The sequence below is a fragment of the Zophobas morio genome, unplaced genomic scaffold (genome assembly GCF_036711695.1).
Source record: "Zophobas morio isolate AGI-343-1 ecotype UQ-CSIRO unplaced genomic scaffold, CSIRO_AGI_Zmor_V1 ptg000024l, whole genome shotgun sequence".
In the NCBI taxonomy this organism is placed as follows: Eukaryota; Metazoa; Arthropoda; class Insecta; order Coleoptera; family Tenebrionidae; genus Zophobas; species Zophobas morio.
The window spans coordinates 10,096,945-10,115,279 of NW_026972129.1; the positions used below are offsets into that span (position 1 = coordinate 10,096,945).

Consider the following 18,335-nt stretch of genomic DNA (forward strand, 5'->3'; position numbering starts at 1 on the left):
TGGTGCAGATGGTTTTTAAGCCCAAGGCAAGATCAGTGGAAAGTTTGTTGAACCATTTGGCAACCCCAATCGATAACCATGTTGCATTAATGAATCACTGAGGGTGTGCATGTTTACAACAAAGATATTCGCAGCTAAATAAATACGACTAATTTTTAATCATACTGTAAGTATGTGGTTTTGAATTGTCTGTCTTGTAAACATAAACAAGTTAAGACTTCAGATGGTTTATCACAAAATAAACGATATTTAAAACAACTTTTGACTAGTTTTGATCATGTGTTTCTTAAATGAACTGATTTAAAAACTTACAAATAGTATTTTAACAGACGAAAATTAAAACTTACCTTATAATAAATCGACGAATTTTGTGGATTTATTACTAAATGTATTCATAAAAAATATATCACAAGCGCACATTATTTATATCAATTTTCAATATGCTTAAAATTAATAAAAATAATTAAAAGTTTAATTCAATTTAACACTGATCATTGCACAGATATGTACTGCTTGTACCACGTTCCAAGCCGACCAAAATAAAACTGACATTAATGACAGGTGTACGTTGTTTTCCTTTACGCATGCTTCTTGGCGAATAGACCCGAATGTGCATGCCGACTGCACCCGACTCCCGACGAAGGAGGAAGGAAATGAAATTCAAACGTGTAAAATAAAAGTTTTTATTTTTCATAATAAATTAAATGTGTGCAGCTTACAAGGGTTGAGATTTTTTAGAAGGATCCAAAATAAAGAACTCTTCTATGGTTGCACAATACTGGTGCCCTCCCTACGTTGTCTATAAATTCTACATCCTAACTAGTGATATCTAGAATGTATTAGTTTTTGATATTAGTATGATATTATTTTATTGATATTAAATAATTTAAAATTTACATTTTAAAACAATTCAACGTTAGGTACATTATACATTTAAATAAACTCTAACATTTATACAATAATAATATTCTCTCTATCTCACTTTACCCAATTTATATGCATATTAAATTTATCAATATGAACTTGGCTAACAAAATTCGTTCTGTTGTAACTCCCAGTAACATAACGTGACTGAATTAATAAAATCTAACCAAATTATTCATATAAAATACTAGTACTTAATTGGAGTGATTTACAGTCTGTACTAATATAGAACACGTACGTACATACTCATTTTATAAACCATTCTCTCAATGTCGTATGTTTTGAATAAACCAGAAAATTTGGTTTGTAGTTTGCGTGAATATAAAAAATTATTGCAATAAAATCGGTTGATAAAGCATCATTATACTTAAGGAAAAAATCTCTAATAGTTTGCAAAAATATATATTACTTTAACCTATACTATTTTAGGTGTTTTGCCTCAGTCTTGAAGGAACAGCGTAACAAAAAATATATATATTTAAGTACACTTGTGATCAAAATAATCATTTATTTAAAAAAAAACGCCTTTTGCTTGCCAGAAAATAATTTATTTTGATTACATGTGTACATAAAGAGCCAAATAAAGCAACAGAAACAAAAAATATAATTTACTTAAATTTATTTTATAAGTTATTCAATATTTTTAAGTCTTTTCGAAAGTGGGCCTTCCCGTGATCCAGACATGACAGTGTTGACCACCAAGTTTTAAAAGTTAGAAAACTTTACAAGTTTTCTTGGTTGCACATCACGTTCTGATAGCGCTAGCAACTTTTCGAATGAAACTGATGTTTTGTATCAAGGGACACAAACAATCGTTCCATTTCGTATAGTGCTTCCTTTATTTCGATGACTTAAAAGTTATTGAATAATTTTGATGGTCAATTTATTTCTTTTCGTCCCCATTTGGCTTAACGGGTGGTGTTTGAGCCGGTGTTGGATCGTCTTGGAAAAGTGGGTTTTTCACTTCCATTTCCCCAGTCTGGAAATGAGAAAAATGATAAATGAGACAGGATTGCTGTGAAATATTTATCCATATCAATTTTCACAACGTTTAAGCGCCTATTTCAGTTTGACAAATGTAAAACTTGGTGCCTATTATCGTAATATTGTAAAATACCCGTCTACAAACACAAAGGGTAGTTTATTGCTGTTATTTCGCAAAAAATGTGGTGTAATAAAAAGACGCTTGTGCTGAATAATAGGCGTTTTAATAACAATTATTCACTTTCTTTTTTTGGTACATTTCCCGCATAATTTATGTATGAGAGGTAAAAATAGTAAATATTTATAGAAGAGATATTTTGTTATTTGGGTAACCGCACAGGTATCCATAAACGCGTGAAAACCATGTTGTATAATGCAAGAAAACGTAGCCTGAAGATATATTGAGATTGATCCGTTTCCCGTAACTTTCAACATTCGTTAAATCTTCGGTACAGCTCAAAGCCGATATCATCAAATCCGGCTTTTAGATGTTTGACTCTCTATTTTATTGCTCCGATTAAGTTGCGAAACGTAAAACGAAAACGCATCATATCGGAAATCTTTAGAAATAAACCGCCAACTAATGCTTCAGCGTCACAAAAATCAATATTGTTTTAAGTATATTAATTTTTATTACTAAAATTTAGAGTTATTAAGTAGCTCCCAAGAGATATAATTATGAAGGTAATCTGGTAGTTCTGAAAGTATAATTTATTACGCATTAAAAAAGAGATACGTTTGTTTTCAGTTGCAAAAATTTGTCTCCTAAAATTCTAGATTTGCTTTTAGGCCTAGTACGCCGTCAGTTACTTTATGAGGGGTCTGTAGTACTTTGGACCGCAAAGCTGCAATAAAACCATTACGAACCCTTGGCAACGGAGGTACGACTTCAGCCAGAGCCGGACGTCAAATTTTGGAGCGTGATGATCATATATGAATCGTGGTAGGTTAATTTTTACTGGGATTTTTCTAGGAAATATGTATTTGCAAAGATTTAAAAAGTTTTAAGAACCACACTTTCATGTGTCCTTAAATTTTAAGTTTAAATTCGTTGAAAGCGGTCCGTTTAACAATCTACCTGTTCACGTATTGAAACAAATACGGTCCTGGAAAGGTAAGGATGGCGAGTAATCTTGATTGACAGTTTTATGCTGGGTGCACTGTCCGAAGTGGTCGGAAATTTTAGGCTGCAATTCCCATAGTTGGAGTCATTTGCAATTATCTTTCGTCGTACTTTAACTGTGTTTATATTATACCACGCGTCAAAGGAAGGTGCAAGCTTGCGAAGTAGTGTCTGTATCGTGTGTGAACGAATATAGTGAGCTTATAATTTGACTTTTTTAACTAATACCACTAAAAATAAGCCGACCATGTTTCTACGAACGGTGGCAGGCAAATACAACAAAGAGTTGCTATTTGAATTTAAGACGGTAACATAAATTTGCATCTAATAAGCTGCATTATTCGTTGACAAGGGTCGTGAAAACGTCAAAGTCGTAAAACCAGTAGGTATACTCCTGGCAGTCTTGGCAATTACACAACTTATATAAACCATAAGAGAAGCAAAAATTTATAAAACGTGTATTAATGGAGCATTTTATAGAAAACTGACACTAGTTGCATCTAGTAAGTTTTACCTTACTTGACTGAAAACTGAACTAAAATGACTAGGTATTAAATAAATTAGTGTACAAATTATTTACAAAATTGTATCATATAAACGAGGATTTATTTTATGTCTTATTAACGTTTAATGACTTATAGAGTATGTAAAAGTAGATTTCGCGTTTTCCTCTGTCTGTCGTTTATTTGTCGTCTATGTCGATTTTTATTACACAGATAATATCCGAAACTACTGGACCAATCATCATTTTGTATAGTTAAGGTTATCTGAATTTTATGGAGTAATAAATTTCTGTACTCGTGATTTGTTCATCCGATCCGCCTTGATTTTTGTCACAATTACTTTACAAAATTTTTTTTGTAATATTTTCCACGTAGCACGTAGCCGAAATGTGGCTTCTGCATGAAATGCTCCACAGTACAGTGGGGTTGATTTATTTCCGGATTTCTGATCTGCCTCGTGTAGAATGAAAGTGGTATCCATAGAAATAATACATATTATAGTTATTAGATCAATGGTGTTATCATAAAATAAATACAATTTTACAAAAACTTATTTCAACGATACGTGATGAAATGCTTAGTGTAGCAAAATGAACAATTAAGGTATAATGCTCCTAAGTTAATTACATCGAACGGTCCTTGCTTCTCAACCACAATCAAACAAATCTAGTTTGTAAGATAAATTATAAGTTATGAGTTAACTGAAAGGGCACACCTGAAATAACTTTTTTGTTTAATTACCTAGGTTAATGGAATTTATTTTACAAATAAAGACGAATCAGTTCCATGTATGTATTATGTATGATTTCATTACATAAAATTATTGATAAAAAGGAAAATAAAAATTATTAAAAAATCGTCACAATCTTTTTTAATTTATCTGGATTTTTATTTTACTATAAAAATGAGAAAAAATACTGTGCAAAGTTCAATGTTTATCACTTTTGATTCGGTTTGTTTGCTTTTGTAAAATAATATCTTCTTAATGCATTTTCCGTGCTCTGTTTTTAAAACACGTTTTACGTAAGTAATGAAAATTTTTTATTTAAATGTTTTAAACTCATGATATTATTTCATTTATTATGCTTTTTTAAACAAGCCAATCCAACATTTTAACAAATTTTACGTAAAATTGCACTAGCAGAAAATTAATTAATATTTTTTAAGAAAAATTATTGTAATAATTTACGACTATTAAATTGTGAAAGTAATATAGGTATTTTTTTTATATTTTTTGATACAAAAAAATGCAGAATCTGAAAAAAGTCAAATGATATTTCTGCAATATATTTTTTTCCGTTACTTTTTTAAAGCAGTGAATTTACGTATGCACGCAGGTTATTATTCTCCATTTGCAAATTTAATATCATTATTTTTGGATAATACTCGTAAATAAAAAAGTAAGTCAAGGTATTCCTTTTAGCTGACTCGCCCTGTATGTTTCAAGTAATAATATAATAAAATGTTGTGATGACATCAACAACGTGGTATAAATACCGAGTGTTTGCAATTTTTTATCAGATTGGCAACATATTTAAAATTCTATGCCATACCTGATGTCAGATACAAACTTTGGACACCAATTCAGAACTATCTTGTCATTGGTTTTTACGCGCGTTTATGTCAAAATTGACAAGCTTGAATTGACATGCTAACATTGCTGCCAATAATGAAGAATTGCCAACTCAAAAATTTGCTTCAATTATTAGGTAATAGCATTAATAGTCACTCGGTATATTAATTTGGATAAGTAATATTTTGATATAAATAGTACTGTGTTCGTAAAATAAGTTATCTTTGATTTGATCAATTAAATAAATCGGTTTTAAAGTTTCTAGAATGTTGTTATAGGCTTGATTTTTGTTTCAATTACCGTAATATTTACGGCAAAAAAATAAAAGCGGATTAATAAAATACAAGTCTAGAATATAAAATTTGAATAGGATTTTTGCATTGGTCATTAAATTGGTGGAAAAATTTTGATTAGCGTTGCAGCATCTACACGATATCCTAAAATAAATCTAAAATTTCACAACAATAAATCCACTAGTTTCGGAGATTTTCTGTCTAATAAAATCGACGACAGACAAACGGAAACATGAGACCTATTTTTTCATACTCTAGGTGTAATGAAACGTCGAAAAGAGATCAAATTATTCATTCGCCAAATAAATCCATTTTGGAACGATATCTAGCAAGAATAGTTCATTTTTCGTAAATCAAAATTCGTCTGTTAAAAGTTGTTGATGTGTAGTAGGTAAATAAGCAAAATAGTGTATCTAACCACCAGTCCCCTAGTTTCCCCTATTACGTATTTTCTAAAATGTGTCTTAATACCGTCGTTTATATACAATACCTTGTACTATAAGGAATTTATAGTTACCTGTTTTTGATAATTTAGAAATAAACGTCAATTTTTACGTTAAAAGGAAAAAAAATAAAGAAATTCAAAACAAGAGCTGGTCAGGGTGTCGTCCATCGACGGATAATGTTTTTTCTAAACATTCGTTTGAGTAGATTTTGTATCAATTCTGTCGAAATGTCAATTTTAAGATTGTAGTATCTAACATGACTTCAACTTTGTTGCAGCAAAATGGATAACTTTTTTTCTGGTATAGCATGTTTAGAAATATTGTGCGGATTTTGCCTGAAGCATCTGTAGACTTTCTCTAATTTTTATGATGGCTTAACCGCACACTCTTGTAAACTAAGCGTAGTCCGTTTGGTTGTCGAGATGGAACGTAATGATTTTTTTTTTTATAATAATAATGCAGTGTCCCTATTGGCGATTGTGTACGTTAACGGATAATACGTTGTACGGAACGTAATTTCGCTAATTGTCTAATAACTTCCAAGACAACTGTGTTTGCAAGCTTCATCTGAGTAGACTGTTAACTACCTTTGATAGTGATGATAATGAATACAAATTTGGAGTAAATATGTACTCTTTGTTTCGACAAATTGTCTGTTGACACTCCTGTTAAGCTCAGGTACGGCCCATCATTGCTCATGATAAGAGGTCGAGGTACGTAGACAAGTTTATACAACGGTGGGCGATTAAACCGTCATAAAAATTAGTAAAAGTCAATAGAACCTTGAAGCAGAATCCACACAGTATTTCTGCTCAAGCTACATATATGAAATTTGAAAGATGTTGAAATTATATTTCTGGTTGTTTCTTGAATTTTTTAGGTGTGGAGCTTCTCGTGGGTAATCCGGTGTAAAAATATTTTACTCAACTGGGTATTTCTACCAATCAAAAAACATAGGGTTAGTTCCACAATCAACAGGGTATAAAATGAATTTACTCGTAAATATGTAGTGCTTTTTGTATATAAAAAAACAATCCTACTACAATCCAATCGTGCGCACGGAAAAGAAAGAAAAGCAAGGATATGTACAGATCCAAAAGTTGATATCTATATATGGAAATAAATTTTATAAAAAAAAAAAAATGACTTACGGGTGCTAATCCAGGGCATTCGTATACAGTATAATCTCCTTCTTCGTTTTCCTCGTCGCTGTCTGCTTCTGAAACGGAACCATGCCTCTCTCCTGCAGCGGCTCTACTGTAAAAAGGACACGAGTGTAGACATTTTCGTCTTAAACAAAGTAAATTCATAAAAACCGTATTTCTCACTATAATGTAGGTGTCTTATTAATTAATATAGGCAGGATTCGGGTGGAACCATGCGAATAAATTCTTGGAGCACCAGCACATTAGTCAAGCGAGGTCGTTTGCATTATTTACCTGGCAGACTGCACAACTGTTATCCAATCACTTCAGTTTTTCCGCAAAAAAAATACAAATACCCCAATCGTACTTTAGGTACTTTTTCACCTATTTACTGATTTGTTAGTTTATAGGCGATCTTTGGTTTCCCCATACTTTTAATCTATTACAAGGGTGGCGGTAAGCCGTAAGACAACTTTTCAGAACAATAATCGTCAACGAAAATTCCTGTCCTTCATGTTCGCAGTACAAAGCTAGCAAGCACACTAATGGATTATTCCGCGGTGTCCGAGCCCTAATTACAACCTTTAACAAGATGCAGAAGCAGTAAGTGTAAAAAAGTACTAGACTCATGAAACGTACAAAATATTAATACCTGCAAATACATAATGACTATGTGAGTCTATCGCTTTCTCTAGTAGTCCAATGAAATAAGTTAGTAAAAAATACAAAGAGTGTACAGAAAAAATCTGAAAACAACCTTCAAAGTAATTCAGACAAACATTTTCCGTTTTTGAAGTATAAAAAATACCGCATCTATGTCAGCATGTACTTGTCCCCAGTTGGTTCATCTTCAAGAAATAAAAAAAAATAAAAAGCATTACTGAGAAACAAAAAACGAATCTCATTTTTAGGAAGGACTACATTTTAAGATGATGCCGCCTTTTGGTAGGGGTAACCACGTAACGTTTGTCTAGAATTATAAGAATTTTATGGACTCCCAAAGTTAATTCGTTTTACAGCCCTGCTGTCAATTTTATTGTACAGCTGAAAAGCGTGGCGAACTCAGGTACAGAAAACATCGGCTTTCTCCTGACAGGCTCTTTACCTGTACAATAAAATTGACGACAGGGTTGTAAAACGCAGTCCATAAAATTCTTATAATTCTGGACAAACTTTACAAGTGATTTGTGACGGTACATAATACGAATTTGAATATTAGGGTGGCCTATGGAAATATTTTTCATTTATTTAATTAAACCGGCAGACCTTACAAATGTCAGTGCTAATAAATCGAAGATGCTAAAATCAACATAAACAGCCACGATTCAAATGATTTATAATGTTGGAAGAGGGAATTTAAAATGAACTTGTTGCCGCCATGGAATCGTCCTGCGCAGTTTTCGCATATTGACTCTAGGCAACCCATTATTCATTAGTCGGGACCTTATTCGCAATTTAATTTGACAAGTTTGAATTTTAGCGCACAAGGTTTAATCATAGAAATGAAAAATATTTCCATAGCTTATCTTAATCTGAGATTTTTATAAGCTGTGTCAGATATAACGGGAAATATGCATTATAACGGTTCATACTATAATTTTTGAGACTTTAAATATGGACCAGTAGTTGTAAAAAATGGAAGGTTATTGACGTGCAAGTAATATAGTGCTTGTTAATATAAATAAAAAGCAATAATTTAGTTAACGTTCTATAATATATTGTTGTGAGTCAAATTTGATTGTAAATATTTGGAAAAGCACATACGCTACCTATTTAAAAGAAAATTTAATGAAAACAATTTTTAGATGCAGTAAGTGGAAAAGTACTTAGTTGATTTCCAAAAATTCCAACAATTTTCCAACAATTTTATCGACGATGCCCAGAAATTCAGAAAATAATTGAAATGTTAGACATGTAATGGAGCACCTCACTACAGCATCCATACGATTTTAAGGCAGCAAATGGAATTAACAACGTATGGATCTTGGCGAGCAATATTATAAAAAGAATTACCACTGTTAGAATTACATGAAACCGATTTCCCTTTGATTTTACCTCCTAAGCGTAAGTTAACTAAGTATAGTAATCGAGTTCATCGGGCGACTTGCCACTTTCATGTTTTCTCGACGTTTCATGATCCTAGAGTACGAAAAACGTGGCATCTCGTTTCTGTCGTCTGTCGTCTGTCAGCAAAAAATTTTGTAGATTTTATACTACAACTTCACGACGATGATATAGGAGTAGGTTATTTTAACAAGACGGGGCTATAAGGCTGGGACCACAATAGGGATGTTACGAGAATTTTTGGGCAACCATAGGATTAGTCGAAACACAGACATTACCTGCTCTTCGCAATCTTGTGATCTTACTCCTGTAGAGTTTTTTGTGTCTCTATTTAAAGAACACTATTTATAGAATATCTGTCAACAATATAAAAGAATGATGGTAGAGAATAACAGAATAAAGTAACGACATTAACATTAATGCATGGGTGCTGCAGCATGTGGTCGATTTTCAGGATTTTCTGTAATTTCATTTATTTTATGTAGGTAATAAAAGTAAGTGATCTTGTACCAATTTTCCTCGTGACTTCACACTTATTTTATTAAAAATCATATTAAAAAGTGCCTGCCATTTTAGCTTTTACATTTATCAGTGTTTTAATTATCTACATGCTAAATCGCCTTTCGAAGAATGACTCGATTACAAATTATGTTGCTCGACCCATACTGTAATGGTATTAATAATAACTTACTACTTAGGGTTCATTTTCTATAGCGATTTGGTAATATATTTGTATGTGATGGATAAATGCGTAATACAAAACTGAACTAAATGTAGCGTAGACAAAGTTGTGCTTTTTGGTGGTATTTATTAATGGAATAGAATCGAATGATGCATTATACTACTTTGTAATTATATATACATTAAAATAATGATAATTAAAAAGAAGAAACGAATACGAGGGGATATTAATAAACAGCCGGCCTTGGTGCTTTCCTATAAACAAAACTGAAAGAGGTGGCAAAAAATACGTTGTTTATTAAATAGTTCCTTCAGTTTTAGGGATAAAAAGTTTAGTCGAATCCACAGTGTCAATTTTTAAAGAAAACATATCTGATAAAAGTCTCACAATCAGTTTTGATAAAAATGTGGATCGGTCGGTGATTAAGTGCTTGTTTTTGAAAGGGTTTTCTGGCAAGAAAATGGATCCAGATATGGTGGATATACTGGAGAATCATTGTTTTCATTCGACAACGAAAAAATTGGGTTGTCGAATTTGAGACAGTAAAAACTAAACGTCCGAGATGAACTGTACACTTTTGAAGAAAATATTGGACATGGCGTAATTTTCGAGGATTAAAGAATTGGGCCCATACGCACAATTAAGATTGATTAACTTTTTTTTATGACCTGTCTTTCATATTGTACATCATGACTTGAGTATGAAACAATGATCTGCCTAGAGGTCTCTAAATGCCTAAATGTTATTGACAAACTACTCAGTGACAGCTTCGAAGTCACTGCAAGAATTTTGAAGAGAATTCTTCCAATACTTTAGATTATATTGAAATACTGGACGAAATAAGAAAGAAAAATTAAAACCCAATGGTTCCTAATTGAAACTGACTGACCACGCCACTGTTCCTCAAATTTAGACTATTATTTATTTCCAAAACTACAAAAAGCTGAAAGAGAAAAAGTGTACCGACTTAAGTTGAATTAAATAAACTGTTTTTTGGCAATAGAATGTTAAGTCATCAACTTATCAATACCTCAATTGTTTTTTGGTATATTATTCCATTTTAAATTTAATATAATGACATCCTAGTCAAACGAACATTACCTAAAAATTTAGTAGAATTATTTGACGCGTTCAAAATTTTTGGTAAAAATTGTTTTAGTTTGTAAAATATTTAGTTTATTCGATAAATAGTTTCCATATAGTTTTTATTGCAACGTTATGATGTCATAGCAAAAAATTGTTAAATAAATCAAAAATTGGTCTATAGAGTTTAGACAGTACTTCCCTCGCTGTAGGCAACGTGACGACTGCATGCCTATTATGTTTTTTATTCGTACTACATTTTTGTAGCGGTGTATTTTAAAATAAAATGAGTACTCATTTTTTCAATTTTGTCATTATTTGGCATTGACATCTTTGTCATTTGTTTGTGATTGCTATGATTGCTTATTAAAAAAAAATTAATTTGGACGAAGTCGTCTCTGGGGTGTGTAATATGTTGCCTATGTAAAAATTGTCAGGCGTAAACAGATAAAAGGAACCCCCTGTATAGTACTTATAATTTAAGACGAATACGTCTGCAAGATTTCAAAGTATTCAGTTTTGCAATTCTTGATTTAATCAATAAAATTAATTTACTCAGTCATTAATTTTTTTCAGACACCCCGTATAAGCAATCTAAAAAACATTAATGCAGTGATAAATCACAAGTATAGACTCATTATTCGTTACACATTTAAGATTATTTTTTCAGCAAAATTTTGAGGCGACGTCATAAAATTTTTAGGGGGGATGAGCAAATACATTTTGATCAAGATTTTACCATGCTTCTAAATTTAAAACATCTCCAAGATTTCAAAGCATTCGGTTTTGCAGTTCCTGATTAAATCAATAAAATACATTCACGCATTCATTAATTTTAGTGGGTTCAGCCCGTAGGTGCAAATCCAAAAAATATGAATGGAATTTTTCTTTATTTTAGATAGGATTTATTCAGCAAACTTTTGAGCTGACGTCATCAATTTTTGGAGGGGATAAGTAAATATATTTCGATTAAACATTTATCATGCTTATCATAACTATAAACCATCTGCAAGATTTCAAAGCATTCGGTTTTGTAGATTCAAAATTAAATTGCAAAATCTTGTTTCATAATTTTGATTTTTTTTCCAAAAATCTGAACGTTTCTGGTAAAAACTCAATTCCGAGTCATAAACTACATGTGTAAGACTATGTTATTTTATACAATTTAAAACCCATTTACTATGTACAATTCTGAAGTGACGTCATCGCATTAGTGGTGGGGATGATTAGACAAATTTTGGTTAGCGTTTTACCATCTACTTACATGATAGACCTAATATAAGTACAAAATTTCACAACAATCGGTCCAGTACTTTCGGAGATTATCTGTCTAATAAAAATTCGGGACGGCAGACAGACGGACAAACGGACAGACAAACGGAAACGGGAGACCTATTTCTTCGTCCTCTAGGGATCATGATAGATCGAGAAAACGTAAAAGTAGAGAGTCGACCGGCGGACTCGATTACAATACTTCCTTTGCTTACGCTCGGGAAGTAACAAACAAAATGAGTTATAGTTACGAGAATTACAATTGCAAAAACATTAGTTTAAGTAATTTTTGAAATTCTAAACTGAATCTGCTACGAAATATAGATTTCCCTTACTGCAGACACTTTTTACTATTTGCAGTAAATTTTTTTGTGATTGGATGCCCAACGTAAATTACTTTAGCCACTTTAATATTTCCAACCTCAGAGTATACAACTACATTATAATACTCAAAAGCACAAAAGGGCTATTTGTTTGAAAATTTAATACATGATTTACATACAGCACACGAGCTGACGCTCCATAGAATATCATTTATTTACAACCCAGTTGCTCACAAATAGTTGGTGAGGAATTTTAGAATCACTTTGTAAAAATTGATTACGCTATCTACACATAACTTTAGAAGTTTTAATAATTTAATTGCGTTATTAGCGATTTCCAAAAATATTTCTCTTAATATAAAAATTATATTAAATAAGCTAATTTTTTAGACAGTTGCTTCAAGTTTTTTAAATGTGAAAAAACTGTGTTTTATCAATCAATTTGTAAATTTGTTACTTGTTACATAGTTTACTTATGTTACACATAACAAATTAATGTAAGATATGCTGTAAAGGGTTTTATATACTTAGAATTATAATTTGTTGTGCTGTGCTTCCGAAAAAATCAATTACAATTGGACGTGATTTTAAAACTTATAATTACATAATTGATAGTTCTGTTCTCTGAATGATGCATCGGTAAATCTTATTGTTAAAGTATTTCGAAGTTAAAATTAATTGTCACACTGACCTACGTAGGAACAATTTTGTTTAATTCGTTTTAACTTCAAAATGAGGCGGAAGGATCATAAAATATTTATAGAAGACTTGTCAACAAAAATTTTACAGTTACCCAGTGACCGTAACCAAACTTAAATTTTATATTTAGCGTAACAATGAAGAAACCTATCACCGAAATGGAACGCAATTAAAATACAACTTCATTGTGCTAGCTACTGAAAAAGATATCAATCGATTATAAGATGTCACGTATTTTATAGAAGTATTTGTGCTATTCATTAATTATTCGATAGTTAAAATAATGTAACTTTACTTAGTATTTCAAGACTAGTTCATTTTAACGAACGAATAGAACAAAGTTATTAATTAATGAAGGCAATGTTACTAAAGTTGTAATTTTGGTGTAAAACGCAATAGCGGTTGTTCTGTAACCGCACTTACCAGTAGTTGATTCTAGCAAGGTTTCACAATTTACTCATAGCTTCTTATTTATTTGTTTTTATTATTTAGGACGGCATTTAGCGTTTAGTGGTCAGATTTTAGTGAAAAATAATTATTATTTCTAGTTTTAAAGGTTATAATTTTTAATTAAAGATATCTTTTGTTAGTAACTTGACCAACGTGTTAATACGTTTTACCTATGGATATGATAAGTATCTGTTAGCCATAAATTTTTAAATATGTTTTGTTTTGTATGTACCACAAAAAATAAAAGTAAAAAGTATAACGAACTACGGGTTTAAATATTATACCTACATACGTCGATAAAATAACTGTGTATACTGTAAAAAAAGTTAATTTAGACTACATGATATGATATTAATGCGCTATTTACTTTCTGTGCAAAATTCATCAGTTACTTGTAAAGTTTGCTAAATTTTGTTCATCTTTACCTTTTTCAGAACTACATTTACGACTAAAGTTGATTTATAATGAAAGAAATGTTCGCCTGACTTTCTCCGTATTTGTTCATTGCTCCATAGAGAAAATCTCGACACGTCTGTAAACAAATCATGTATTGAGTTTTCGATATTCGGGTGTAGGTTCCTCTACGAAAGCCAGTCGCTTTTTAAGCTGACTAGTCAATAAAAGCATCAACAAAATTTTGTTACTTTTATTCCATAGTTTTCCATTGTTTTTGTGAAACATGTTTAACGTTAATATCAACTCTGAATTAATTTAATTATAGCAAAAATTTATTACATATTTTGCTTGAAATTCAGGAGCTAAAATTACCAAGAGAAAATTACAGAGGAATATTTTACATTGTTGTGTTTGGTAATTTAGGACAAAAATTTCCAATGTTCAATTAATATTTAATTAAATGTATTACTGTATAGGTAGTCGATACGTTTCGCCCACTACTTTGGTGTATTCTCGAAATATGTTGGACATTATTTATGTTATTTCTTTTGTTATTTATTCTGTAAATTATATTCTTTTTATATATGTTAAAGTTAAAAATATTATTGCGTTTTCAGAATTTTGGTAAAATTGTATAACCTGATTTCTTTATTAACCAAGTAAAAATTTGTCTAATAAATTTGTAGAGGGAACAAAATTCTAAACATATTCATTTCATAGGTTCTATGACTTCTATTTTTCCTAAGATAATTCGTATACTAATCACTATAAATACGTTACTAAATCACAACCAAAAATCATACCCCATTATAAATTTCAAGCAAGATTTACAATGCAAAATTTTAAGGTGACGTCATCAAATTTTTGAAAGATATGAATTTATGAATTATGATTAGCCATTTAGCATGTAAAGTTTGAAAGTTTATTGTACAATTTTGAACCTTTTCTCCAAAATGTACTTGCACAAAGTTAAAAAAGGAATATATTAATAAATCACTAGTGTGGAACCAAATTATACATTGTGTCGAAGTTTGTATAAATGAATAAAGACCAGCGAACAGTAAGATAAATGTATATTGATAGTGACAAGTGTTAGGATAAATAAGAATGATAAGGATAGAATATTATGTGACCGTGCGGTCGAGATAGTTGAATGTTAGTTACGAATTGAGAATTGAGAATTGAATGTGTATGAATGAGTTAAGAATTAAGAATGAATGCTACCCTGTGTTCCAAGGTGGGGGTGGCTCTGGCTCCCACCCTTACGGGTGGGGAGGGGTGAAACAGGTCCCCGCCAGAGGCTCTAACATACCCCCCGCCTTGAAACAATTACATTGTTTTAAGACCAAAAATAAACTATATAGAACATTAGAATGAAAACATGATTTAGTAATGTTAAATACAGATGAAATTACATGAATTGGGTGGACATTGTTACAGAAAGCAATGAACCTGAAGAAATGCATTAAACTTTAAAAAAAAGATATCTAAGACAAATTACATTGGTACAATATCAGCGAATACACATTATTTACAATATACCTAAAAATAAATTTACAACAAGTATAATGTACCAAATCAATGAATAATACGACGAGTAAATAATATGGCGAATGAATATAACAATGGTACAAATATGAATACATAGAACATAGTAAAATAAACCAACAATGAGATGTATATAACAAATTGACAAGATGTATGCAATATGGTTAAATAGAATGATAATGCATGCGATTGCGAAATTATCTTTTGCACTTCACCGACACTACACACACCACCACTTCCTTTCCAAAATGATGTTGGAGGGCCGCGTCCTAACCGCCACTGTAGACGCGGAAATTTCTCCTCCTTCACGAGGACCCATCTTGCCATTCCTGGAACGTTGGAAGATGGCCTTTGCCACCCTAACCTGCCTTTCAGTGTGGTCAAATATTCGAGGTACCACGACTTCCAGAAGTGTTGATGGTAAGCGTGGATGAGGTGCCAAGGGATGGCCTGTTGATGGGAACGACGGCGTGGTTTTTTCCTGAGGGACCAGTTGATGGCTGGCCGAAAGAGGCATTGGCCAGGTATAAATGCGACCAAATTATTACGGTCGCTGGATAGAGGCTTCGAAAGGCGCGAATTCAGGACGGCTTTAACTCTGACAATGAGCGCATACACGCCCTCGCCCTCAAGATGGTTTTTATCAGTAATTTCGTTATACTTCCGGCTATTCATATTTAAACTCTTTGAACTAAGATTTAAACGGTCAACAACCTCGCAAAGTTTATTGGAAGAAACGTGGGGATTTAAAATACAATTGTGTGACAGGTAAACGGAATTATTTGCGGAATTTTCGTTAAGTACCTTCAGGTGCACAAGGTCTAGGTACTTCCTTTGAGAGACAATAAAACCCTCGTTACGTTTATGATCACGTCCCTCTGCTAACAATAATAGTTGGAGAGCGAGTTCTGGGGAATTTCGTAATTTACGTAGATTTTCGAAATAAGGGACTGTGGAACGCCCCAACTTCCTGTCGACTGATAATAGCCACTTTGGGTGCATTTGTGCAAAATTCTCTAACCGCGGCTGATTTTCCGAAAAGGGGTGTTTGACCATGAAATAGCCATCGGGTGAATGGCCTGTGGTAGTATACTGAAAAGGGGTTACACAAAGATCGCTTTTAAACCCTTTGCTTAATGACCTGCTTCCGGTTTTGACGGTTTCAGCTTCCAAGAACCGAGAAATAATTTGGGCTGAACTAATTTTGTGATGATGGGAAGTATTATTTTTTAAATATGCAAAACTGCCGCTAAGAATCAACCCCAGCGCGGTATTTTGAAGCACCGGTGGGTTTTTACTGAAATGATTTTTTATTTTGGCTTTAGTATTTTCGGAATGTTTTTTGTTGTCAAGTATTGCTACGTTTAACGTATTGTCTTTAATATTTGAGTCTACGGATTTACATAAATATTGAGATCTACATTTAAATTGGTTACAGACTAACAATGAGTCACAGTTTTTCGAATTAACTGCAGTACTTTTTACTTTGTCTAGTGCGGTAAATGACTCTGCATTAGAAGTTTTATCTAAATTAATTTGAGATACGCCTTCGGAGTTGTAACAGTCATTAAAAAGATGATTTTTATTTTCATTGAGTATTGAATTTGGAAATTTGGGACAATTCGATATTATAATAGGAGTTTTTGAATCAATGGAATCCGGAGGAGATTTTTTACCAATAGTGAACCGCAATTTACGTAGAGCATTGAAATGGGTTTTGTGAATTTTGATGGGTTCTCCATTTCTTAATTTGTGTACCTTTAAAGGCTTTAAATTTTGACAAGTTTTTTCCAGATCCGTGGTTGGTACGTTATTGTTTATCTTACATGAATTCGAGAAAGTACACAATGGATTAGTTTTTTCAATGAGAACATTATATAATTCGGATATTTTTTGAATATAATTTAGCACGTCTCTGATATTATAAATTATCGGTTTGATCGTTTCCGTGTTACTCGTGTCATTCGGGACTACCATTGTTTCGGATTTTTGCTGAACTACAAGCATTTGTAATTCTGAATAAATTCGCTGTACGTCTTCAAATCGACGCTTTAAGTGGCCTCTTTTTTGATGATTTGCAACATTTGATATAAAATTAGAATGTGAATCTATTTCGCTGAGAAGAATTGAAAATTTAACAAAAGTATTGTCTTGGATTACCACCATCTTGAGTACGAGAATAATGTATTACACCAACCAAACAGAATTAAAGCCTACCTGGAATCCTGGATAGAATTATCTTGGCTGACGCTGAATGATACTTGAAGATTTTGCACAGCACTCGCGGTCGTCACCGATAGTTGAACACTGCGCGGATGATTTCTAGGTGATGTTTTGATAACTACTTTGCTGAATTCCAGCCGATGAATGATATGTTGAGAATTACACTTATCACTACCACTGTTATTCTGTCGCTAATCCGGCTCGAAGGACCATGTCGAAGTTTGTATAAATGAATAAAGACCAGCGAACAGTAAGATAAATGTATATTGATAGTGACAAGTGTTAGGATAAATAAGAATGATAAGGATAGAATATTATGTGACCGTGCGGTCGAGATAGTTGAATGTTAGTTACGAATTGAGAATTGAGAATTGAATGTGTATGAATGAGTTAAGAATTAAGAATGAATGCTACCCTGTGTTCCAAGGTGGGGGTGGCTCTGGCTCCCACCCTTACGGGTGGGGAGGGGTGAAACAGGTCCCCGCCAGAGGCTCTAACACATTGAGTGATCAAATTTTGGTTACTGTTTTTTTTTTATTATCGACACGGTATTCTCAAAATATGTAATTTCACAACAAATAGTTGCGCAGATTGCGGAGATTAT

General features: G+C 32.2%; 2 protein-coding genes across 7 annotated transcripts in view; both read right to left on the bottom strand.

Moving 5' to 3' along the window:
* Window positions 1-544, bottom strand: part of LOC135135703 (ras-specific guanine nucleotide-releasing factor RalGPS2) — a 33,994-nt gene extending 33,450 nt beyond the window's left edge. For 4 of the 5 annotated variants that reach the window (XM_064064849.1, XM_064064845.1, XM_064064847.1 and 1 more), the window contains exon 1: window positions 348-544. The gene's annotated coding sequence lies outside the window, so the exon portion shown is untranslated. The remainder of the gene's footprint in view (window positions 1-347) is intronic. The other variant, XM_064064848.1, reaches the window with a different exon arrangement.
* Window positions 545-669: 125 nt separating this feature from the next.
* LOC135135130 (uncharacterized) overlaps window positions 670-18,335 on the bottom strand; it is an 84,789-nt gene continuing 67,123 nt past the window's right edge. Inside the window, exons 5-6 of one of the 2 annotated variants that reach the window (XM_064064127.1) lie at window positions 6,998-7,100; window positions 670-1,903 (exon numbers count right to left, since the gene is read on the bottom strand). In XM_064064127.1, the coding sequence (XP_063920197.1) occupies window positions 1,808-1,903; window positions 6,998-7,100 (199 nt within the window). In that variant the 3' untranslated portion in view covers window positions 670-1,807. Of the gene's footprint in view, window positions 1,904-6,997; window positions 7,104-18,335 lie in introns of both variants that reach the window. The other variant, XM_064064126.1, reaches the window with a different exon arrangement.